General features: G+C 45.5%; 1 protein-coding gene across 8 annotated transcripts in view; it reads left to right on the plus strand.

Moving 5' to 3' along the window:
• The first annotated feature begins 18 nt into the window (after positions 1–18).
• ATXN7L1 (ataxin 7 like 1) overlaps positions 19–24,687 on the plus strand; it is a 248,855-nt gene continuing 224,186 nt past the window's right edge. For 6 of the 8 annotated variants that reach the window (XM_077746937.1, XM_077746938.1, XM_077746943.1 and 3 more), the window contains exons 1-2: positions 19–199; positions 725–793. In XM_077746937.1, the coding sequence (XP_077603063.1) occupies positions 19–199; positions 725–793 (250 nt within the window). Of the gene's footprint in view, positions 200–724; positions 794–18,461; positions 18,648–24,687 lie in introns of those variants that run through there. The other 2 variants (XM_077746940.1, XM_077746941.1) reach the window with 2 other exon arrangements.

The following is a 24,687-nucleotide window of genomic DNA, read 5'->3' on the forward strand; positions in this document are numbered from 1 at the left end:
TGTCGGAACGTTCCGAAGATGACGTCGGAGCGTTCTCGAATCCCGTGTCTCTCGGCTGCTGCTGCCGAAGGAACAGGGAAAAAGCAACAAGAAGGAAGAGCAATGGCGACACTGGATCGCAAAGTGCCCAGTCCGGAGGCGTTTCTGGGCAAACCCTGGTCCTCCTGGATCGACGCCGCCAAATTACACTGCTCCGACAGTAAGAACCCCACCGCCTCCTCCTCCTTTTATTATCCTGTAACCTTTCCATTCACCTAGAGCCACTGGGAAAAAGTGTGTGTGTGAGAGAGAGAGTGGCCCCCGGTGTCCTCCATGCTTCTCCCTCTCTCTCTAAATAAATACACACAGAGACAGATCATCAATGCACAGAGAGAGGCCCTGCTGCCAGGACTGTCTGTCTGTCTGTCTGTGCCCGGCTCCCCGTGGCAGCCCGCGGGGTGGGCTTTCACAGCCCCACGGTGTTATCTGTTTAAAAGGCTACTCTGTTGCTGGTTGCATAGTTTTTTTGGTACCTATCTGGGCCAGGTAGATGGCAATCCGGACTTGGGAGAAAATGTTGCATTGTCAATTTTTGAAAGATTTTCATGTACAGTATTTCTATCGATCTGTTTGCAAATAAACACTCTCCCTGCCCCCCTTGACTTTGGCTTTTCCCCCCCTTTTTAATCTTTTTTTTTCTTTCCTCATTCTCTTTTTTTTTTTTCCTTTTCTTTTTCATCTGCAGATGTAGATTTAGAAGAGGCTGGAAAAGAGGGTGGAAAAAGCAGGGAGGTTATGAGGCTTAATAAAGAAGGTAAGTGGAGCTACTGGCATTTTAGTGTTAGCATGTGTGGCAGAATCTTCACAGGATTTCGACTATAATGTGAATTGTTCTGCTGGGTACAGAGTGACTAAGGCTTGTCAAAAATCGAGCACGCCCAGGTGACTACTGCTTCATGTTAACTTCTTTCAAAGTATAAATACAACTGGGGGGAGTGGGGGGAGACCGGGGAAGGCAGAAGTTTCCAACACTTTAGCTGGAGTCCACGTTTGGACCTTCTGATGCAGATCTGCCATTCACCTTTGGAGCATCATTGCCAATGGTGGGGGGCGGGGGGAGGGAGTTGAAATCTCTGAAATGAGGAGTGGGGCTCCCTTTGCCGGCATCCCAGCCTTCCTTGTGGGTAAATACACAGCAGTTTAATGAGCCCCACATGGTCAGCCATTCCAGCAGCCACTTCTCCACTGGAAACCATTGTACATGGCAAACCTTTGCAGCAAGTTGCACTTGGCCCACTTTGTGCGTGGTCACAGATTCTTATGTGGCCAGTGGGGTTAGGGGCCTCTGTGTGTGCGGCCCCCAGCCGGTCGCCCGTCTCTGTGTCCCCAGTGTGGAAATACAGCACCTGAAATGGGACACAGTGAGTAGATAGGTCATCCCAGATTGAGGCAGGGGAGGGGAGCCACAGCCTGCTGGAACTGGGCATCACACATGGTCGTCATAAATAAATCATATCCTGTTGGCGTTTGCGGGCCTGCCATATGTAACTGTGGCCTATGGGTTCACATGGAGCGACTCCAGAGGCCACTTTCTGCCAAGCAAATGGATGGGTTCATTTGAATTGTGATTTACTAACTGGTGTCTTGTAAACATGGTTGGCTGGAATTGGGGGGAGGGGAGGAAGGCGTGAGGGAGCAGAAGAGGTTGGTGGGAAGTGTGGAAGGAGTTCAGCCATAACTAGGCCATGGGAGCATGGCTCATCCAAAAACGAGTGGAGGGTAGAGTCCAAAGAATGGTCTCCCTCATAAGCCAGAATATCTCCCTGTAAGGCAGTTAAAACCTACCTGGAAAGACAGACCTCGTTTTGTGGATCAACACCTAAGATAGTTGGTTTTCTGTGCCCAATGATCTCCTGACCATCCAGAGAGAGAATTCGTGCTTTAGAAAAAATAGCATGGAGGTTAAAATGCATGCATATTCAAGGAAGTTCTGTAGCATAGTGTTCCTGCTAATTAAGCACTTTGGGAACGAAACCTTATTCAAAAGATGTTTGGCTCTAAATATCTTCATGTGATCTTGCCATGTGTCTTTAGGACACACAGGGAGTGATGTCGAGTGGACTTCTTACAAGTGGTAGCTTATTTGCACTAAACGCCCATGTGTATTGGCAGTGGGACATATCACTAGAGGTTGTTTTTCTTTTACAAACTCTTCAGATCTTTAAGAGCTTCTGGGACTCGGTTGTCAGGCCCCTGGCCACGCCAAGGTTTTCGCAGAATAAGATGCGGTTGTGAAAACCTTTAAGTTAAAGTTGAATAGAGGTCGTGGAATGGTACCCGTTGGCACCTCTCAGGCCTGGGAGATAGATTGTGGCCATAACACTCAAAACTCAGAGTCTGCACCCTCCTCCCTGCTTCTGTTTCAAAAGACTCTTGTTCTCAGATGCTCTTTGCCTCATGAGAAATAGATTTTTTAAAGGAAAAATGAAAAGCTCTACTTTCCTCAGAAGTCACAAGTGGTACATCCTGCTTATTATAGCCTTTGTCCTGTGAAGGTACAAAGATTTAGCTCCTAATTATATGCGTTTGCATTAAGGACACCCACTGTTCAGTTTAACGTGCAGTTGCTGAATTCACCGAACAGCCATGTATGGGCTGAAATCTCTTTGTTCATGGGCCCTGGAAGAGCACGCTTGGGTTAGCAATCCCTTAAGGTCCCCTGGTATGTGCATACAGTTTTCCTTATAGGTAGAGTATACAGTATTAAACACCCTGTTCCCCCCATGGGGAGGAATTTAAGGGTCGAGCTGGGACTCTGCGTCAGGGTATTTGGTTGCGGGTATCTCCGGAAACACAGGTTGCATTGGTCTTGCCATTGGCCCTCTTGTTGAAGTCACTGCGTGGGTGGCTTCAAGATGGATGCATTTGTGGATGGGTCTCCGGGATGCAAAGTGGCTGTGGTGCGATGGTGGCTATCTGTGTGTGTGAAATACACATATTGACCATGACACTATTGGTAGGCAGCACGTCTTGAAGTGTGGGCTTTAATGACAGTGAATGAATAAAAGAAAGTGTAGGAATTCTAACTGGGAAATGAAGGGACATGATCCACATTTTAATATGATATTTTAAATTGTGGTAAAATAAATATAAAAATTACCATTTTAACCTGCTTCCAAGAGTACAGTTTGAGGGTACCAGGAACATTTATAATGTTGTACAACCATCATCACTATACATTTCCTGAATTTTTCATCATCCCAACCAGAAACCCTGTACCTGTTATATAATAGCTCCCCCTTTCCCCCCTCCCCTCAGCTCTGATGACCTCTGGTCTCTCTTCTGTCTTGATTGTGAAATTGCCTATTTTAGATTCTCTCTCTCTCCCTCCCCCACCTCTTTCTCACTCTCCTTCTCTCTCATTTCACTTAGCATTACATTTTCATCATTCATCCATGCTGTAGCTTGTGTAGGAATTTCATTCCTTTTTATAGCTAAGTAATATTCCATCGTGTGCATGTCTATTTATCCAGCCACCTGTTGATGGACGTTTGGCTTGTTACCACATTTTGGCTGTAGCGAATAATGCTGCTGTGATATGTTTTGTCGCCATGTGATATGTTTTGTAGATTAAATTCAGGGAGGAAAGTTAGGCTGGAAATGCAAAAGAAGAAACATAGTGTCACCTTCTGCCTCTGGCCACAGGTTCAGAAGACACAGGAAGGACTTTTTGAATAATCTGATTGTTGGAACACGCTTCCTCCTTCATTCTTCTTTCCTTTAACCTTTTTTGGCTTCCATTCACCCATGGCAGTGTGAAATGTTAACGGAACGCTTCAGAATTTCTGTAAGGAATTCTTCACGTTAATGTTATTTCATCTAAAGTTAGCTAAAAACACAGCGACGGTGTTTTTTTTCCAAACACTTTTCCACCTTGCCAGATCATCATCTGGGTTCGGAAGGTGTGCTGACCTGTGCTTGGACGTGGTTGCATGGGATTATGCAGCGGGCAGCCCAGAGCGCCAAAGGAGCGGGAGAGAGGGCTTTGGATCATCTTCCTACAGTTCCCCTATATGACCTTGGGAGCATCCGTTCCCTTCCCTGGGCCTCTTCTCTCACTTGTAAAGTAAGGAGGTGGGATTAAACGTCTCCCAAGATCCCTTTGAGATTGCTGAACCTCACTTTCCCTACTCAGTGTACTTCTATTTGAGATGGAGTCATGCCAGACAGGCTGTTTTTTAAGAAACAACAACAGCAAAGTGAAGCCCTCCCACTAAAAATATCTGAAACTACTACCCACTGGGTCTATCTTCTCATTTTATCTCCTCCTGGTGACACACATCACATACACAGACATATTCTGCAAATAGTCTGTAAATGGCATGTGGTCTTGAAGACTGAGAACACTGAGGGCCTGAGTTCAAAACCCAGGGTTATATGTTGCCTGGAGGGGAGAGTAAGTTGGCTTCAGTCAGTGTGGACCAATGAGGCTTGAGATTCCCTAAGAGGAGGGGTCCCGGGAACCTTATTAGCCTCATCTAAGATGTGAAATTCAGCTAGGATAGAAAATTCCAAGGAAGGCTATTCATCTAGTTAACCTTTTAAGATAATTTTCTCTCTCTAGCTTCGTAGATTTATCTGAAGACTTTTTTCCAGCTAATTGGAGAAAAGCTCTGTGATGGAGAAGGATGGTCTTCTTTTCTCATTGTCTCATCTGAACTTTTCTTAAACATCTCAGTTCATAAATAAGGAGGAGGGTGCATATGGCTCCTAAGTGCGCTAAACTGTATACAATGGAGATAGTAACAGGGTCATGAGGATTGACTGAGATATTACAACACTAATATTACAAAAGACCCAGAACATAGTAAGCACTTAACGTTTACCTTTATCCTTTTTCTAGCTGTTATAATGATTATGTTTATCATTTATTAATGAAGCTATTTCTAGAAAACTTTATTATAATTAAGTAGGACTTTTAACTAACCAGTGACAAATGGAAGAGATATTTGTGTCAGAAATTTCATTTTTAGCGTAAACCAGGTTATAATTTTATAAAGCTAGTGATTTTTAAGAAACAAAAAAACCGTTTTCTGTGATATCCATGTATTTAACGGCGCACAGTTGATACGTAGTTTGATAAGTTTTATCAAGAGGTAGAAAAAATATTTAGGCAGTTTCGGGCCTATGGCTAACAAGTGTTTACAGAGTTCTGTCCAAGGACAGGTGAGATGTAAACAATAATTTAGAAAATGATCGATACATTGTTTTATCTGGTCACCGAGACAAAGTGCTCAATATATCCTTGTTTGGGCCCTTTGGAAGCTTACACTGGTTACTTTGGTCATCTGTGTTTTAATATTCCCAGATGTTTTGCTTTGATGGAGGTAAACTTGTGGAATGTTTCCAATGTGAAAGGTGCTCTGGGGCCAGTAAGATCTTGCCACGACGCGAAGGTTTGCTGCTCTCCTGAGATGCAGGTAGCATTGGGAGGAACACAGGAGGAAGCAGGGAGCATGGGAACATGTTCATTTCAGATTCAGAAGCCTTGCAGCTGTGGCAAATTGGAGGGAAAGATGGCAAATGACCTGGTAAGCGTGAAGTGTCCTTAGACGCCGAACTAGGAAACCAGCGACAGGTGGTGGAGATTTATGGGAACGTGCGGACGGCTTTCCTTTGTCATTATACAGACACCTCCGTATCTATGCTAATAGGAGATGGGAAGACACCAAGTGCACAGATTACACAGATAAACCTCATTTTTGCTATTAATTTCAATTTCTTTCACTATTAGGCCTACCTGCCTCCCCTTTTGCTAACAAGCAGCAACGTTTGTTGGCTTTGGCATTTCATTATCCTCTCTCTCGTCTCACCCAGCGTTTGGGATGAAAGGACAGGGGAGATGGAGTGGCCTCCAGGTGATAGGGAGGAAAGCTGGAAAGGAGGAGAAGGGCTTGGAGAGTGAATTCGCTTTGAAGCAGAGAGAGCGCATGTTTCCAAAGCCATTTAGTTTTGAAAATATAAAGCTTCTGAAATGAGTATCTATTTATTTTTTATTTGAGAGAGAGAAAGAGTGCATGCAAGCAGGGGAGAGGGGCAGCAGGAGAGGGAGAGAATCTTAAGTAGGCCCTACGCCCAGCGCAGGGCCCCACACAGGGCTAGATCCCACGGCCATGAGCCGAAATCAAGAGTCAGACCAATGCTTAACCGACTGAGCCACCCAGGCTCATAAAATCAGTATCTGTTACACATACAAGCATTTCCATGTGCTTGCATCTTCATGTGGAGAAAATGTGGCTCTGACTCTTTCCAAAACAGGAAATCAGACAGGGTGGGCACACTTGGAGTGCTGTATGAGAATTTGGCTTCTATGCACAGTTCCCTATGCTGGGTTCTCAGTGGATGTCATTCTACATGAAAAAAAATTTTTTTTACTCTCAAGAAGATGTAGACTTTTATACATACCACATTCATTTAAGTGCTTCTTGTTTTCTTTAATAATGTTCACGGGTTATGAAATTCAAGAGGACATGCAGTAAAAAGGAAGGGAGATTCTCCCCCCTGTCCACAGTTGCTTCCAGTAGATGCGGATACAGCTTTCCCTTCTCGCTTTCCCCACACAGAAGCTAGCCTACTGTAGGTACTGCCTAGTGTCTTGCATATCCATTCATGTTACAGAGCGGTCCTTATCAGTGCATATGGAGCTACTGAATTCTCTTTTGGGTGTGCCCATGTGATGGGATCATAATGTAAGCCTCTGAGTGTCTTGCTTAGTTTTTAATACCCCCTCCTGCTTTCTTGGCCTGCGTCATGCATTTGAGACCGAAAGACCTCTCACAGTGTGCTGGCACCGGGCTAGGCCTGAGACAGCAGTGGAAAAGCACAGTCCCTGCCTCACGGCCATCCTAGCAGTGAAGGCAGACATGTAAAAAGTCATGGTGACTGTGGTGAGTGCTCTGGTAAGGGAAATTGGGGTGCCATTGAAAGGCATGTTGGAGGGACCTAACTTAAATTAGGGGCTCAGTGAAGGAAGGCCTCCCCATGAAAGTTTTATTTACGCTAAAACCTAGAGGATGAATGGAAGTTTCCATGTGCTTCCAGGACTGGCCAGAATTGAATTAAAGGAAGCAAAAATGTGTGAAGGCCCAAAGTGTGACAGTGTTTAGAATGTTCTAGAAAGAAGAAATTCTGTCACTAGAGTGAAGCTAGCAAAGCAGAGAATAAGAACAAAGCTTCTCAACTGTGACACTACTTCTTGGTGGGGACTGTCCCATGTATTGAAGGGTGGTTAGCAGCATCCCTGGCCTCTGCCAGTAGAGTCTGGTGGCTCCTCCCCCCAATATGTCTCCAGACATTGCCAAAGTTCCCCTGGGCTGGGGCAAAATCAGCCTGATGGAGAATCACTGGTGTAAGGTGAGGCTGGAAAAGTAAGAACACAAGAAAAGTAGACTGAGGTATTCACGGAAGCACTCTGCTCCCCTCTGTCTGTGTCTTAGGCCTACATTCCAGGTGAGTTGACCATACTGAGTACTCAGCAGGTACATATGGACCTGTGACTGTCCCCCGGCACTGGGCTACTTTTAGGAGGGGCTAAAGAGAGAAGACTGTGTCCCTCAAGAAGCTCTCCTCCAAAGATTTCCAAGATGACTCCTTCAAACCTTCAGCCCCAGTCTGTCCTAAATGGTGACAGTCGTGAGTTCAGGTTCTAATTCTGGGTGGCCCACCCTCCCTCACTGTGGGTAGAGGAGACCCTGAGGTGCCGATTCTGATAATGACGGCATTTATTCTACAGCGGCCCCTGATGTCAAAAGCACCATGGTGAAGCATTCAGGATTTCAGTTTATATTTAAAGTCAGGCTGGAAATACAACTGGCTCTCTGTGCAGTTTGATTACCCATGGGATTTGTCTGCAATGGGGACGCACATGATGGAGAGCGAAGCAGCTGGCTTCAGGATTTCCGTGTTAAGGATTAGGAAATAGGAAAGGCAGAGGAAGTCTGATTCTTGAGGGCTGCTGAGCTGTGTGCCTAGTGGTTGGTGGCATTATTTAGTACCACAAGGGCTTGTTCACTCCACATGGTGGTTCTCAGGGACGGGCTGTCTCCGTGTCAGAATTGATTTAGGTTCAGTTTCTGCGTGGTTTTCTGTGTACGTTGTGTTTATATCCTTTGGGCCAACCTTTCATCCGTGACACTTTGTTTCATTCATGACCTCCTTCAGAGGTAGATGTAAAGCGGTAGAAGCAGACACAGTGAGACCCTGTCCTAGTCAACTACCTTTTACCCAGGGACCCCATGCTCTGAGTGTTTATACTGCAAACCAGGATCATTTAGTGACTGCATTAGGAGTGATGTCACTGAGTTGGTGACATGGATCGTTCCTGACCTCACTCCTCCTCACAAGAACAACTAACAACTATTTGTGGACGAGGCACCACTGGGAGAATCCTAGAACATGCAGGTGAGGCTCACTCACCCCCTGCACCACAGAGACCAAGACAGACCGCCTTGGACGGGCAGAGGAGCACTGCTCCCTGGTGGCATTGCCCTCCTCCCCACCCCCCTGTCGGGCCAGCGCAGCACCGCACGGACACGTTGCCTTGAGCCAAGTCTCCACCAGGGAGAAGAGAGCCCTGGCTGAGGGGGACATCCGGTTCTTGGGAGTCCCCACTGCAGTCTCACCATGGGGCCTGACCACTGGGAGTCCAAATGTGACTGCAGTAACCAAATGTAGCCTTAATGAAGAGGGAGAAGGTTAGCCAGAGGGGTTGGCCTTCTTTCCAGATTATGGAAACGGAATGTCAAGGACTGACTTCCATGTCTCTGTCTCCTGAAACTCTCGGTGCAATGTTGTGCCGATGGTGTGCTCTGGCCAATGCTGTTTGACTGGCTGGCTCTCATTCTCTCCCGTGGCAGAACTCTGATTGGCCACTTCAGCCAAAAGGACCTGGCTTGGGACCCTGAGGCACTTGAACTAATGATGACAGGCTGGGAAATCCCTTCCTGAAAGTGGGCTACGGCTGAGGATCCTTACCATTCAGGGGCGAGACTTGGCTCGCCCAGTTGCCTCTAAGTGAAGCTGGAATCCCACTGTGAGGAAAGCTTTTGTTTTTATGTAGATGCTTTATCCCCCGTACCTATGGTTTCATAACACAATTCCACTTGCCAATTTTGAAGGATCAGGTGCTTAAAGAAAAAGAAGGAAGCAAATTAAGTACTCACTAGAGCAGGACAAAGTGGTACCAGGTCACCATAGTGGGGAAGATAAAAGTGACTCAGCGACAGGCTCTTTGAGCCCGCATCCAGTCTATGAGGCTGCATGGGATTCTCTGGCTAGAGTAGGGGAGATGCCCTGCTTCAGCACACCTGTAGGTCATGGGTACCTGGGCTGGGGTGTGGGGAGATAAGACACCCAAACCAGTGACACTACCCAAATTATAAAGATGGCTGAAACACGTTCCTAGCTTGGTCCTATCAGACCAAGGTGAAATCTGGCCCTTTTTAAGAGTATATTGGGCACAGGGCACCTGGGTGGCTCAGTCGATTGAATGTCCTGCTTATGCTCAGACCATGATCTCACAGCTTGTGAGTTCAAGCCCTGTGTTGGGCTCTGTGCTCACAGCTCAGAGCCTGGAGCCTGGTTCAGATTCTTTATTTCCCTCTCTCTCTCTCTCTCTCTCTCTCTGATCTTCCCCTGCTCACACTCTGTCTCTCTCTCAAAAATAAATAAACATTAAAAAAAATTTTTTAAAAAGTATGTTAGGCATAGAAGGACAGCTATCGTGTATTCCACTTCCATGAGGTTCCTAGAGTAGTTACATTCAGAGAGATGTGGTAGAATGGGTTGCCAGGGGCCAGGAGGCGGGCACCAGGAGAGTTTGTGTTTCATGGGCACAGAGTTCCAGTTGGGAAAGATGAATAAGTTCTGGAGATGGATGGTGGTGACAGTTACAAGACAGTGTGGTTACACTTAATGCCTCTGAACTGTACACGTAAAAACGGTTAAAGTGGCAAATTTTATGTTATGTATATGTTAGCAGAGAAGTGCACTGGCGTTGCAGAGTGGGAAGTTTCACGGAGTGTTTTGTAGATCTTGCCTCTGCCACTTACTAGCTGGGTAATGTGATACTTCTCCAAACCTCAGTTTTCTCATCTGCAGAACAGGAATAAGCTCCGAAACGAAATGAGGTGCTATCTGGCATGCAGTAGGTACTTAGTAATGTAAGCTTCTGTTACGATGATTGCTTCCTTGACCAGGCATTTGGGTCCTCTTCTTTGCCTTGGCAGAGCTGCCACTTCCAGGGACCAGGCGGCATCCTCACTGCTCTGGCAGAATGCCTGGGGTTCACTAGGCATCTTTGGTCAATGCTTCGTACCTGATTCTTTGAGGATGCCAGGAACAAAATCAAAAGGAGTTGGACCGATGTCCCTGTGCTGTTAGTTTTCTAGAGTGAATAAGTCTCAGTGAATCAGTGTGGTCATTCTGGGGACCCTGCATTGAAATCTCTAGGTCCTTAGCCTTCCAGGCTGTGGTCATACTGAATCAGAAGAACTAGGAGTAGAGCACAGGAATGTGCATTTTTAAAAAAGGTGGTTTTTTTTTTTTTTAACATTTATTTATTTATGAGAGAGAGACAGAGTGCAAGCAGGGGAGGGGCACAGAGAGAGAGAGAGAAGGTGACACCGAATCCAAATCAGGCCCCAAGGTCCAAGCTGTCAGCCCAGACCCCGATGCAGAGCTCGAATCCACAAACTGTGAGATCATGACCTGAGCCAAAGTCTGACACTTAGCTGGCTGAGCTGCCCAGATGCCCCAGCATTTTAAACAGGCTCCCCAAATGACTTTGCTGTTCACCAAACTTTCTGAACCACTGTTTATTGGCTATGAAAAGTGGTTCTCAATCCTGCCCACCTCAAGAATCCCTTGAGAAGCTCTTTAAAAACAAAAACACCACTCCCAGAGATTCTGACTCCATAGGTCTGCTTCAAGGGGTTCTAGGAAGCTGCTTATATATCTTTAAAAATAACCATCCTAGCTGCCATTTATTGGGCATTGGCTAGATGCCAGGCACAGAGCTCAATGTGCATTTTTTCATGTAATCCTCATGACCACCCTATGAGGCAATTCTCAGTATCAACCCCATTTTAATGATTGCAGACTGAGGCTCAGAGAGTTTAAGTGATTTACCCAAGGTGATAAAGCTAGGAAGTAGTAGAGCTAGGATTTGAACCCAGAGGCAGGCGGATTACAGAGCTCATATTCTTAAGCACTGGGTCACTGGCTTGCCCCAGAAGCCAGGTTAGGACTAAGGTGAGACGGACCAGGCACCTGGGACACACGTTTAAGGAAGTGCTTCTCACCCTAGGACCAGCCCTGTGAGGGAGAACATGTCCCTTTAAGCAAAAATGGTTCCTGTTTCCTTCCTCCTCCTGTGGGTAAGTGGGTAAGCCTGCCGAAACGGCAGTGGAAGGCTTTCCCATCCCAAAGCCCCAGCTTTGGGGCCTCTGTGGTCAGAGCCCTGGCCTCAGAGAGATCTCAGGAGCTGACTCAAACTGTTCCCTTTAGGGAGAAGGTGTTAGCAAAGATGGTTGCCAAGCAACTCCAGGGCCATCTATCTACAGTGGTGATTTCTCTCTTTTTTCCCCCCCTTTTGAACATCTTCTAGGCTGCTTTTCGGTTTCTCTGTTGTATTTCCATGAAGGGGACGCTCCTCTGGATGATGGAACAGAGATAGCTTTTCAGTACCTGCCCCCTTAAAGGTGTCCTTTTGATGGGTGATGCGCCTGCTAAGTGGGTGTGAAAGACCTTTGCTTCCTTAGCCACACTGAAATCCTCGTTGTCACTGGCTCTGAGGGGACTGGAGCAGCCGAGAAAGGGACAGAAAGGGACAGAATGTGGCTCCCACATGAGGCCAGGGCCATGTGGTAATGTTTGGTTCCATAACTTTGGATTTCACCTACTCTTCATTAACCACCTACCTTCATTAACTCTTCATTTGGTCATTTCACAGACCAAAAGAACTCTTGGTATGTGTTTCTTCTTCAGTGCTGTCCCCTCTCCTGCTTAGTCACCTCATAGTGTGGGGTTTCAGATGACCTTTGACAGGCCCCAGACCCCTTGGTCTGCCGGCCAGTGGCTTGGTCCCTCTGGCAGGGGCCGAGCGTGTGGAATGGGGCACCTTCCTCACGTGACAGAATCGGCCCCAGACTGGCTGGAAGAAAGAGAAACACCAGAAAGTGAAACTGGTCACATTTGGGTGAGGTTGACTCTGTTTGGCCTACGCACGAGTGATGGCCCCATTAGCCACGTCCCCAGACCCCAGGCTTCTGTTCCCTTACACTTTGTTCTTGACCTTGACCAGTGCGACCTTCCTCACCATCTTTTGAGAAGCAGGGCAAGACTGGTAAAAAACACCCATGTTCTCTTCAGGACTCATTCAGACGAGTCCTGCCACCTTCTGAGGCTCGGGCCAAGCACATAATGGCGGAAGACATTGAACATAGAGATACCTTCAGTTTTATGCAAACCCAATAAATAGCGATCCAATCTTAAACAGATTAGGGAGCTATTTGCTTTCCAAATGGAATTATTGGAGATTTCATTAAATAGTAGACTGCCCTAGAGCATTTCAGAAATTATACTTTCTTTACCAAAGTTTTGATGACACCCACTTTTATGTGTCTTCTGTCTATTTCTCCCTCCAGAGTTTGCTCCATGTCAGCCTAACCCTGCTCCCTACTCACACCGCAGATGTTCCCTCTGTGTGGCGACTCTGGCGTGTCTGCCTCCAGTCCTGGCCTCTTCTCCACAGAGCGCTCGGCTCACTCCTCTGGTGTGCTGCACTGGACAGCCCCCCATGGGCGTCCTCACTGCACCCTGAGACTCCCCTAGGCAAGGGCAGTGCCGCCTTTGTATCTTCCCTTCTCCACTGCCTTCAGAAAAGCCCCCCTCCCTTCCTCCTCCCTTCCCTCTGTTATCTGAAGAGTGATTCTCTGCACCTCTCCATTTCTTTCCACTCTCCCTGCCCCCATCCGAGGCTAGCTTGCCTCGTAGCCTACCTAGATTTTTTATAATAGCTGCTTAATTGGTCTCCCTGACTCCGTCTTCCTCCAGACCACTTCAAAATTAATCTCCTGAAAAGTCGCATTTTATCAGGTTGCTCCTCAAGTGAAAACCTTTCATCACCTCCCCGGCGACTGTAGTTAATACAGTATTCCAGGCTGTCGGTGCCTCACCCCTCCAAATGCCACAGGGAGGTTGTTCCTCACAGCCTTAGACAAGCCATGCTCCTTCCTAGTTCCAATCTCTGCCTCTTTGGGGTCCTCTACTTCTAGATCCTTCCCCTCATGTGAAGGCCTCTCATTGTGCGCAGCCCAGGCCGCACTCTCTCTCTCTGAGGAAGCCTTCCCCAGCCTCTCAGGCTGCTCAGCCCAGACCTCTGCTGGCTGTACCCACCATGTACTTTGGCCTCATAGTCTTCCACTTCATGGCCATTCCATTGTCTACTAGACCATTCCATTGTTGCCGGATTGGGGAGGGGAGACCATATCTTCCTTTTTTTTTTCCTCAGATATTTTCAACCAATAGAGTGCTACATTTTGGCTATGCATCCAATTTGTTTTTCAGGGACATGTCTTGATGTACCTGTATTTTCATTTTTTAAAAAAGTTTTTACTTATTTATTTTGGGAAAGACAGAGACAGCGGAAGTGAGGAGGGGCACAGAGAGGGAGAGAGAATCCCAAGCAGGCTCCACACTGCTCGCGCAGAGCCCAGTGTGGGGCTCAGACCCAGAAAGCCATGAGATCATGACCTGAGCCAAAAGTAAGAGTCGGTTAAGACTGAGCCACCCAGGTGCCTCCTTTCTTTTTTATTTTTTAAACTGCAGTTAAATACAAATAACATAAAAATTAACCATCTTAACTGTTTTTCAGGGAACAGTGCAGTAGTGTTAAGTACATTCACATTGTACAACTGATCTCCAGAACACTTGTCATAGAAAACTGAAGCTCTATATCCTTTAAATGATTCTCCACCGAGGTTTTCACTTTTAAAAGTAGTCTGGAGATGACTTGTGAGTTTCTTTGATTTATCACCTGATATTTTAAAGTTGTTGAGATTCTAAAAATTAGCAGGACTCCTGTAGCTCCTGTTCAGGTGGATATTTGGAGCAACAGTGCAGAAAGGTCAATTTAGCTCAGCCCAGGTTGGGGTGCTGTGGCTTCAGGATTCCCCATGGGTCTCTCCACCAACAGTGAAAATTCAGGTGGAAAAGTGCAAGAATTTCGGCCCAAATTCACAGATTCCTCTGAGCAGCCTAGTGGTTCTCAGTTCAGATTTGATGTAACCCCCAACCTGCACCCTTCTTTCTTTTTTACCTCTCCATCTTATATTAATAGTGAAATTTTCACACCTGTAAAAAAGTTGTGGGGCCTTTGGATGGTTTAGTCAGTTAAGCATCCAACTTGGTTTTGACTCTGGTCATGATCTTATGGGTTCATGGGTTCAAGCCCCTGCATCAGGCTCCACACTGACAGCACAGGGCCTGCTTGGGATCCTCTCTCTCTCTCTGCTTCTCCCCTATTCACACCCTCTCTCTTTAAAAATAAAATAAATAAACTTAAAAAAAATTCTGAGGGGTACCTGAGTGTCTCAGTTGGTTAAGTATCTGACTTAGGCTCAGGTCATGATCTCACAGTTCGTGAGTTCGAGCCCCATGTCGGGCTCTGTGCTGACAGCTGGGAGCCTGGAGCCTGCTTTAGATTCTGTGTCTCCCTCTGTCTGCCTCTCCCCCGCCTGCACTGTGTCTCTCGTTCTGTCTCAAAAATAAATAAACTCTTAAAAAAAGCTGAAATAATAGTACTATGGTCATTCATGTGTACACCACTCAGAGTTAAAAATTATCGCACATTTTATCATGCTTTCTTATAAAGATATATATTTCTATACGTTTTGAAAATGAGTTGTAGACACCATGACACTTCACCTCGAAATATTTATCATGTTGACACACCTTGACTGTGTAACCTTGGGCTACTCACTTATGTTCTCAGAGCTTCATCTTATTATAAATATGTATGTGTGTTTTTGCTGAACCATTTGGAAGTATGTCACAGGCAGCATGACACTTTACCCATCAGTATTGCAGTGTGCATCTTTTAAAAGTGAAGGCATTCTCCAAATAATCATAATGCCAGTATCACAGTCAGAAAACTAACTAATGGTAATCCCCTAATAGCTTCTAATCTCCAGTTCATATGTACACCTCTCCTATTGTCCTCCCAAAAAGGTTTATAGCTACTTTTCTTTTCTCTTAGCTGCTTTTTTAATGTATGTAGCCAGATTCTATCAAGGTTCATGCATTATATTCAGTTGTTATGTCTCCATCAGTTTTAATCTAGAACGCGTCCCCCCACATGTGTGTGTACACCTCTATGTATGTTCATATATATATTTGTGTGTGTATACATCTGTAAAACATGGCCATTTAAAATGCTTCACATTCAGTCGGATCAATTCCTCACAGTTAATTTATCTTGTGTCTCTATGCCTTATTTTTCCCTCATTGTGGAAGTTAGAGCCAATGTCTTCAGATTTAGGCTCAACATTTTGGCAAGCATACATCCCAGGTGATGATTCTGAGTACTTCATTAAGCATCTCCCCAGGGACACATGATGTCATGGCACCCCATTATTAGGTATTGGCCACTTGGTAAGGGGGTGCCCACCTCTCTGCATTGCAAAGCTGTTTTCCTTCTGTAATTGGCATGTCATTCTGTGGGTGGTGCTTTGATACCAAGTGAATGCCCAGTTCCCCAGTAAGAAATTTCATGGAACTGGCTTGGCATCCATTGATAATCCTTACCCGGATCATTGCTTCCTTGGCAGTAGTAGAATGGTCATTTTCAAAGTCTCTCATTTTGATCTACATTTATTGGCTGGCATTCTTCTATAAAGAAGATCTGTTTGTTACTCATCAGCAAAGATTAAATTTTAAATTCCTCCTAAAAAGGCCAAGTTTTCCCTTCTCATTACCAATTTTCAGAGTAAGGAGTTGAGCACCCATGATTTAAACTAAGGAAGAACAAGAGCAAGCCTGGGCACACCAGGATTTCAATAGGATGCATGTGAAAAGCCATCATCATCATGGGAAATTCTAGATAGGGCGAGCTTTGTAGTGCAGACATCAGATGTAAAGTGTGACCACATCTTGGTTGGTAGAGCATGAGTTTAAAACTGTTGAGTAACATTATCCCACACACTCAGAGTGACCCCCTTCTTTGATTTGAGGAAGGAGATAATTATACTTAAAATAATCCTTCTCCTGGGGCTCCTGGGTGGCTCATAGGTTAAGCGTCCAACTCTTGATATTGGCTCCAGTCATGGTCTCATAGTTCATGAGTTCGAGCCCCATATCCGGCTCTGCACTGGTGGTGTGCAGCCTACTTAGGATTCTCTCTCCCTCTGTCTGCCCCTCCCCACTTGTGCTGTCTCTGTTTCTCTTTAAATAATGACATAAAAACTTAAAAAAATTCTTCTCCCACCTTTCAGCTAGAGCCCAGAATTTAACCTGAGTCTGGCAAACTGCTGAAGATAAATTATAAACCATGATGAATGACAGTCTATAGGTTATGAAGCTAGAGCAATGCATCCTGTATTACCGATTCAGTAGAAAGTGGTCCAGTGTCCAGTTGGCACTGGGTTGGACTCTGTGCAGGATGTAATGGTGGAAAAGCCTTGGTACCTGCCTTCCAGGAACTCAGGAACTTGCCATGCAGTAGGCCAGAAGCACTGACCACCTAGAGAGTGAGTGTGAAATGTGGCCTGAGTGCCCAGGGACTCAGGAAGAAAGATTCTAGTCTGCTGTCTGCACAGCCTTTGACCTGCAGGGGCTGTTTGGTTTGTGGTTCTATTTGGAGCACTGTGAAGGGTGTGTAATGAGAGTCAAGTTAATGTTTGAAGGATGAATGAATGCATGCATGCATGCATGCTTCATCACGGATAGGATGTGGACATTGGAGCACTCTACAGGGACAGAACAGCACAAGTAAAGCCCTGGTCAGGATTGTGAATTCCCCAAAAAGTCACTTTTAGGGAAAGGAATTATGGAGAGCCCTGAGCCTGCCATTAATACTACAGAGAACTAGTTCATAATCTATTCCGGTTGTACACCTACTCCATACTCAACACAGTTCGGTTTTTTTATGGCATAGAATTTTCCAGAAAAAGGCTTCTTTTTGGTTTGGTCATGTTTGCGTGTTTTGCTTTTTCCATTCAGTGTGCTGGGGGAGGATTGTTCTCTCTCTCTTTCATACACACACACACACACACACACACACACACACACACACACACCCTTAGGTCCTGCTGCCCAATTAACCTATAAGTTCTTTTCTATCATAATCAGCGTAGTGCTAGTAAATGTTTTACAACTTACTCTCTAAATAAATTTACAAGTAGACATATATGTTTATTATACATTTTACTGATGAGAGGCTGTTTACCATACAATTTACAAACAGTAAACAATTTGATATTCCTTATTGTAAATTTCACATAGTCGGTTGATTCTCACGGAATGCTTTTGTTGATTTTTGCCAAACTCTTGGATCCCCTGCCAACCTGAGATTGAAATTGACAAACAAGTGTATCTCCGACGTAAGTGTTGGTTGGTATTTTCGTGTCAGTCAGCGGGTAAGATGAAAGTGAAAGAACAAAGATGTATGTTGGAACTTCACTCGATTGTTGGTGACAAGAGTGACTTCCTTGCTGAATTGGGTAATAGTTTTCAAGTACTGAGAAAATATGTCCTCATTTTTTGTGCTATGCACAACACAGCTATAGACATGGTAGACTTTTGAATCTACATTACTAAAATTTTCTCCACCACTTTCTTAAATTTAGATAACCAAAAAACAATAATAATGAATCAGGCCCTGATTTGATAGCATTTGATAATTCCCATGGTGTAAATTCCCACCATCACATTTCAAGCTATCACTGAATTCTGAGTTGGGAAGAGATGTGCATCACTATTATATAGGATTTCCACCACATAGATAAAACAGATGTAAATAACATTAAGAACAGTAGTTAGCAACCTATGGCCCATCATTGAGATCAAGCCTGCCACCTGGTTTTTTAGAAATAAAGTTTTATTAGAACACAGCCACATTCATTCATTTACATATTGTATTGGTTACTTTTGTCCTTTAATGACAAAATGGAGTGGCTGAGACAGACACTGAAGACCTAAAATATTTACTACCCAGCCCTTTCTAGAAAAAGTAGTCAACTCATGCTGAAAGCCTAGATAATTGCAAAATGTAGCAAGATAAATAAGAACTGATAGATTGTGAGTATTCTTTTAAAGATCTATAACACATTTAATTGTAAGCTTTTATCATGTAATTTTTAATAATTTAATAATTGGCTCACCGTATTCCTGAAAATTTAATAATGAGCTGTTGCACGCCTGTACAGGCTGGATTCAGCTCACCACCGCAACGCTTTGAGGGCCTCCGCTTTGAGTGCCAAAAAAGGAAACTGTCACTAATAGGAAGAAGCAGCTGACAATACCAGATTGGAGGGGGAGCCACAGAAGAGGATTTGAACTACTTGAAATTGTGGTCTAATTGTCCATAGAAATCAGAAGAAAGCATTTTTGAGGTTAGTTTTCATATAATTTTTTTCCCCTTTTAGGGTCTGGGTTTGTTTTGGTTTTTCAAATGAGTTTTCTTCAGAGCTAATTTAAAAACTCAATACAGCATGCATTCCTTACCAAATTTTGTGAGCATCTGTCTCGAGCCCATTTAGCCCCTGACAGACGCACAGCAGCTTCCAGAACTCCCACAGATGTTCTGTGTCCCGAGAAGGGCCGACTTCCTGTTGCCGGCCACGAGCAAGAGGTGAGGTGGTCCCACCAGTTGCGGGGAGCAGGGGTTTTCCTTGCTGCCATTTCCTGCCAGTTGCCTTTGAATGGATTACAGATGGTCAGAGAAAGACTTCTTGGCACGGCGAGGAGACCAGTCTCCAGTGCTTTGTGGGGAAGGATTTATAACAGGATGGCAGTTCGTGCCTACCCAGAATGGGGTGGCTGCCGAGGCCGTGCTGAGAAAAACCAGCTGCCTGAGGGGATGGGGTCTGTGGGTGGAGGGGGTGGGCAGGGGGAAGGGGATGTGCGGCACCTCTCATCCAATGGGGTCTCAAACTGTCCCGTGTCCCAAGGGGTTGGGCTCCTACAGAGATGTGAGCACCTGGGAATTAGATATTGAGGTAATGTTCTGGATGTGTCAGGCTCTTAGGGGAAGTATAATAAATCCTCATTTCTTTTCAGAGTGAGTCAAAGAAAGGTGTGCTGTTTCCTTTTTTTTTAAGCCACAATATAGAGCACATTTAACTGTTAAACTTTTAAAGATATACATTTTATATTTACTATTTTAACCATGTTTTCATTTTGTTTTACTTTTATTTGTTTTGAAAGAGATAGAGAGCAGGCGGTGGGGAGGGGCAGAGAGAGAGAGACAGAGACAGAATCCCAAGCACGTTCCACATGGTCAGCACAGAGCCCCGTGTGGCACTCAAACTCATGAACCATGAGATCATGACCTGAGCCAAAACCAAGAGTCCGATGTTTAACTGACTGAGCCACCCAGGCGCCCCATACTATTTTAACCATTTTAAAGTGTTCATTCCATTCAGTGGCACTAAGTACCTGCACAATGTTGTGTTACTATCACCACTAGCCATCTACAGAAGTTTTCTAGCATCCCAGACAGAAACTCTACAACCATTAAACAATAACTCCCCATTCTTCCCTCCCCTTAGCCCTGGTAACTTTGACTCTGTCTCTCTGAATTTTCTTATTTGTGACTGGCTTATTTCATGTGCTATAATGTTCTCAAACTTCATCCGTATTGTAGCATATATCAGATCTCCTTCGTTTTCATGAATGAATAATATCTACTACATTTTGTCTACTTTTCCACTGATGGACACTTGGGCTGTTTGCCCCATTTGGCCGTTGTGAATCGGTGCTGCTATGGACCTGGGTGTTAGATGGAGTCGGGTGGAGAAGTCGATTTGTCTGGATGAGTCCTCGGCCCTTCCGAGGTCACTCAGCCCAGGTGCACCTCTTTGTCAAAGCTGCCGGGAACACGGTGCAAGAGAATGCTGTTTGGGGCACACCAGCCAAGGGGGCAGAGGGGCCGAGCACCCCCTGGGCTGCATCTGCTCAGAGGGGGCACCTTTTCCTAATCTGCATAAGGATACTGTACTACCTCGAGGAGGCCCCCTGGGGCTGGAAAGCTGAGAGGCCAGAGTGCACCTGGTGCTTTTGCTTTCTGGGTGAGGGGAAGCGCTTGCTGGGCAGAGGCTGGTCGGGAGGGCTGGACTACCTGCATGAGGAACCCAGGCGCTGGGTATCCCTCTGCCAGAAATCAAGGCAACCTGGGGCAGTCACAAGGGCAGCGTCCCTGAGCTTCATCTGTGTGAGAGAGAGAAAGGCCGTAAGGTGCCCACTGCACAGGGTCGGCAAAGTCCATCACAGAGAGGAGAGATTTGGGGCAGTGTCTGGGTGCCTTTGAGGTTCTGGAATGAATCGCTACAGACTGCCTGGTTTGTAGACAGCAAACATGCGTTTCTCACAGTTCCGGAGCCAGAAGTCTTTGAGCAGGGCACCAGTGTGGTTGGGCTCTGGAGGGTCATTTTTATAAGAGCCATAATCTCATTCATGGGGGCTCTTCCCTCACAGCCAGAGCAGCTCTCATAGGCCCCACCCCTTAACACCATCGCACTGGGCATTAGAATTCCAACATGTGCATTTAGGGGGACACAGACATTCAGACCAGAGCAGGCAGGCCTCTGGGGGTAAGGGGTGGTGGAGGGCATGAGGCCAGAAAGCAGGCTTGAAGGCTCAGGGCCTAGAACAAGATGGTGGTGGAGCTTCTCAGAGACAAGGTAAGATGACACAGAGACCTGAGGAGGGGAGATTGGGGAAAGTGAACGGCTACATTCTTTCTGGCCAAAGATGGTGGCAGAGAGAGGAGGAGAAAGAAGCGGTGCCATTTTTCCTTAACAAATAAAATTATTTGGCACCATGTGTACAGAGTCCTCTGCCAGGGTGTCGGAGGGACACACAGTAGAGACATTTGGTTTGTTATGGATGAAGCCCTCCAGTTGTGTGCAGACTCTTGGAGGGCATGGTTTTGTGCGTGCAGTTTTTTCTGGGGAGCAGTTCTGTGGCTTTCATGAGATCTCCAAAGGCATGGCACTCCCTCCCCCTTTCAAAAAAACCGTAGTGTTTAAAGAAATTTCCAGCTCCCAGGGGAGACATACTTGTGCCCAGACATAGCCGCGGCGCGAGCTTCATGGAACGGGGATCCAAGCGATCAGGGAATGTGTGAGTTGCTTGAGGAGTTGGATTTTGGAGTTAAGGTTCCATGACACCTCTAAATCTCCTCTGAGGAAGAGGGTAGAGAGCTGAGGAGAAGCCTGGGCAGTGAAACCACGTTAAAATCTAGCTCTGCTGACATGATTTGTACTCAGGCTTTTTATCTGAAGACACAGAGAGAGAGACAGGGAAGTAGGCGAAGAAGCCACCTTTGAATCTCCTTCCTGCATCTGGCTGCTAGTAGAAGAGACTGTTGGTAGAGAAGGAAAAACACAGGCTTGGCAGTTGGATCTTCACTGACATCTTGGCCCTGCCGCCTGATGGCTGTGTGACTTTGGGCAAGCAACCTCACTTCTCTGTGCCTCCACTGGCTCTCCCTGACAACAGCAATCAGTAGGACTCACTGATAAGCAGGCACACTGTTGACGGCGAGAAGGCAGCCTTTATTGCCTGGCAGAGGGGACAGGTCTGAGAAGTCCAGGGGATTCCACGGGTTAATTGCTGGCTGGGTCTGCATAAGTTATAGGATGAGCAAAAAAATGGGCCAGAATTTGAGATCAAAGGATGGGAAGTGTCGTGGAAGAAGGTGAGTTTGGAAACTCCCGGTGAAGGGTGGGTTAGAAGGAAGGGGCCAACAGGAAGGAGTAAGATCTGAAGTGTTTTGGGGGTGGAGACTGGCCTTCTGCCCCTTTAGGGATCGACCCTCACTCTCTCTGTGCTCCCACTTGATCGGGCCCTACAGCTTACCCTGCACAGCAGGCTCCCGGTGAGAGTATGCACTGGGCCCACAGAACCAGGCCGGGAGACCCAGAGCTCCTGAGCATGCTGGCCTCCTGTGGGCCAATGAGGGTTCCTTTCCAAACAAACAAGCCACCCGGGTCATGGGCCCCTGTTCTGTGAACAGAGAGGGAACCGGGATGCTTGAGAGCAGAAGCCTCATGCCTGTTCTGTGTGAGGCCTCTCACCCCGCCCAGCTTCATTTTTCCCATCTGTAAAATGGGATAATCACAGGTGCCTCATAGGGTTGTTGGGGAGATTAAATAAAGGGAACATACAGCACTTAGCACCATGCAGAGCCTTCTGTCAGTGCTCGTTAGTCATTTCCTTACATTGCCATTGAGCATCCCCGGAAAGAGGGACCGAGGAGCACTGTTCCGAACCAGGCACGGGGCCTTGGCAAGGCTATATGCTGGATGCCGTTGGACTTAACAGATCATAAGGAAACACCATCTAGTAATGGCCCATAAACTGGGGCCCTAAGCAAGGGGCTGGAAGCCTGCAAACCCGGCACATCTTTGAGGTCTATGCCAACATTTCTAGGGGAAAGGATTATTTTTTTATCATTGTATTTCATAGGGAAAAAATACTGCCACCTAACCTACAGCCACTATCCATCTTAAGAATCCATCTGGATTTTAAAGATGTTACAGTGGGGAGGGGTACAGCTTAGAATTAATGAAATAGGGCAAAAATAGAGTGTAAAGAAAAATTTACATTAATTTTTAACATAAAGCATGAAAGTTTAAGAAACACTGAAAGTTCTTGATGCAGCCCCAGACTGTCAAAGCATGTGTGAATTTGCCTCCACCTTCACGGTGACTCTGTTTCAAGGGTTGAGCGGGGAGGAGGAGTGGCTAGGTTTCATCTCTCTGTAAGTGTAGATGGGAAGTGGGGGGTGGGGAGGTCGAGGAAGTGACTCCAGACTCACAAACGCACCAAGTCATCCTGGGGTCTGAACATCCTCAGGGAGCCATCACTTGGATTTACTTTGCTTAGAAGGAAAATCTACGTATAGCACTTTCAGGAGGAGAGAGGTGTTAAGATCAGTTGGTTAAGCATCCTGCTCAGGTCATGATCTCACGGCTGGTGAGACTGAGCCCCGAGTCAGGCTCTGCGTTGACAGCACAGAGCGTGGAGCCTGCTTAGGATTCTCTCTCTCTGTCTCTCTCTCTCCCTCTCTCCCCCGCTCTCTCTGCCTCTCTCTCTCTCTCAAAATAAATAAATAAACTTAAAAAATGTTTTTATAACACAATCACTGTGGAAAATACACATCAACAAAAGAAGAAAAGAAAAACTAGCATCAGCTTGTCACCTAGAATTAGCAAATGCTGGCTTTATTTAAAAAAATAATTTACAAGAGTGAGATAATCTTGTATTATGAGGAGCATCTTTTCTTTTCTTTTTTTTTTAACAAATAGTTTATTGTCAAATTAGTTTCCACAAAACACTCAGTGCTCATCCCCACAAGTGTCCTCCTCCATGCCCATCCCCCCTCCCCCCCCCATCCATCAGTCCTCAGTTTTTGTCAGCGTTCAAGAGTCTCTCATGGNTTTTCAAGTTATTAAGTATTCCACTGTATATGTATCCCTTAATTTACTTAACCAGTTCTCTATCACTGGATATATTGGTTGTTTTCAGGTTTTCATTACTAAAAACATGGCCAATAATAAATGAATGTCCTTGCAGCTAAATTTTCACACTTGTTCATGATTATTTCCATAGGATATACTTTTAGAAGAGGAATCCTGAGTCCAGGAATATGATATATTTGAGACTTTTGATAGTCATTGCTAAATTGTCCTCTAGAAATATTGTACCAATTAACATTCCCATTAGGAGTATATGAGAATGTTGCTTTCTTTTTTTTCTTCATTTTTAAAAATTTTATTACTTATTTTAAGAGAGACAGAGACAGCATGAGTGGGGGGAGGGGTGCAGAAAGAGAGAATCCCAAGCAGGCTCCGTGCTATCAGTACAGAAGCAGACACAGGGCATGGAGGAGGGCACTTGTGGGGATGAGCACTGGGTGTTATATGAAAACCAACTTGTTAATAAACTATTTGTAAAAAAAAAAAAAAAAGCAGACACAGGGCTCAAATTCAGGAAACTGTAAGATCACAACTTGAGCCAAAACCTTAAGAGTCAGATGCTTAACTGACTGAGCCACCCAGGTGCCCTGAGAATAGCTGTTTCTTGAACTTTGGCCAATTCCTCACTAAAAATTTTCAAATACTTGATGATTTAACAAGTTTAAACTGTTACCTTGCTTTAATTAGCACTTTCCTGATTACTAATGAAGGTGACCATATTATATATATCTATTACCTATTTGTATATGTTTTCTGTGAGTTGCTTTTTTGTGGTTTTGGTTTAGTTTTCTACTGGTCTCTTAATGTTTTTCTCATTGATTTGTAAAAGCTCTCTCCAAAATAAGGCTAATCTGCCATGCCTTATTTATATGTGGATCACATATTTTTAGGAAATCTTATAGCTCAAAAATTCCATGACTCTTTGATCTAACCTGAAGGACCAAAGTAA

Source organism: Crocuta crocuta, unplaced genomic scaffold (assembly GCF_008692635.1).
Source record: "Crocuta crocuta isolate KB4526 unplaced genomic scaffold, BGI_CrCroc_1.0 scaffold396, whole genome shotgun sequence".
Taxonomy (NCBI): domain Eukaryota; kingdom Metazoa; phylum Chordata; class Mammalia; order Carnivora; family Hyaenidae; genus Crocuta; species Crocuta crocuta.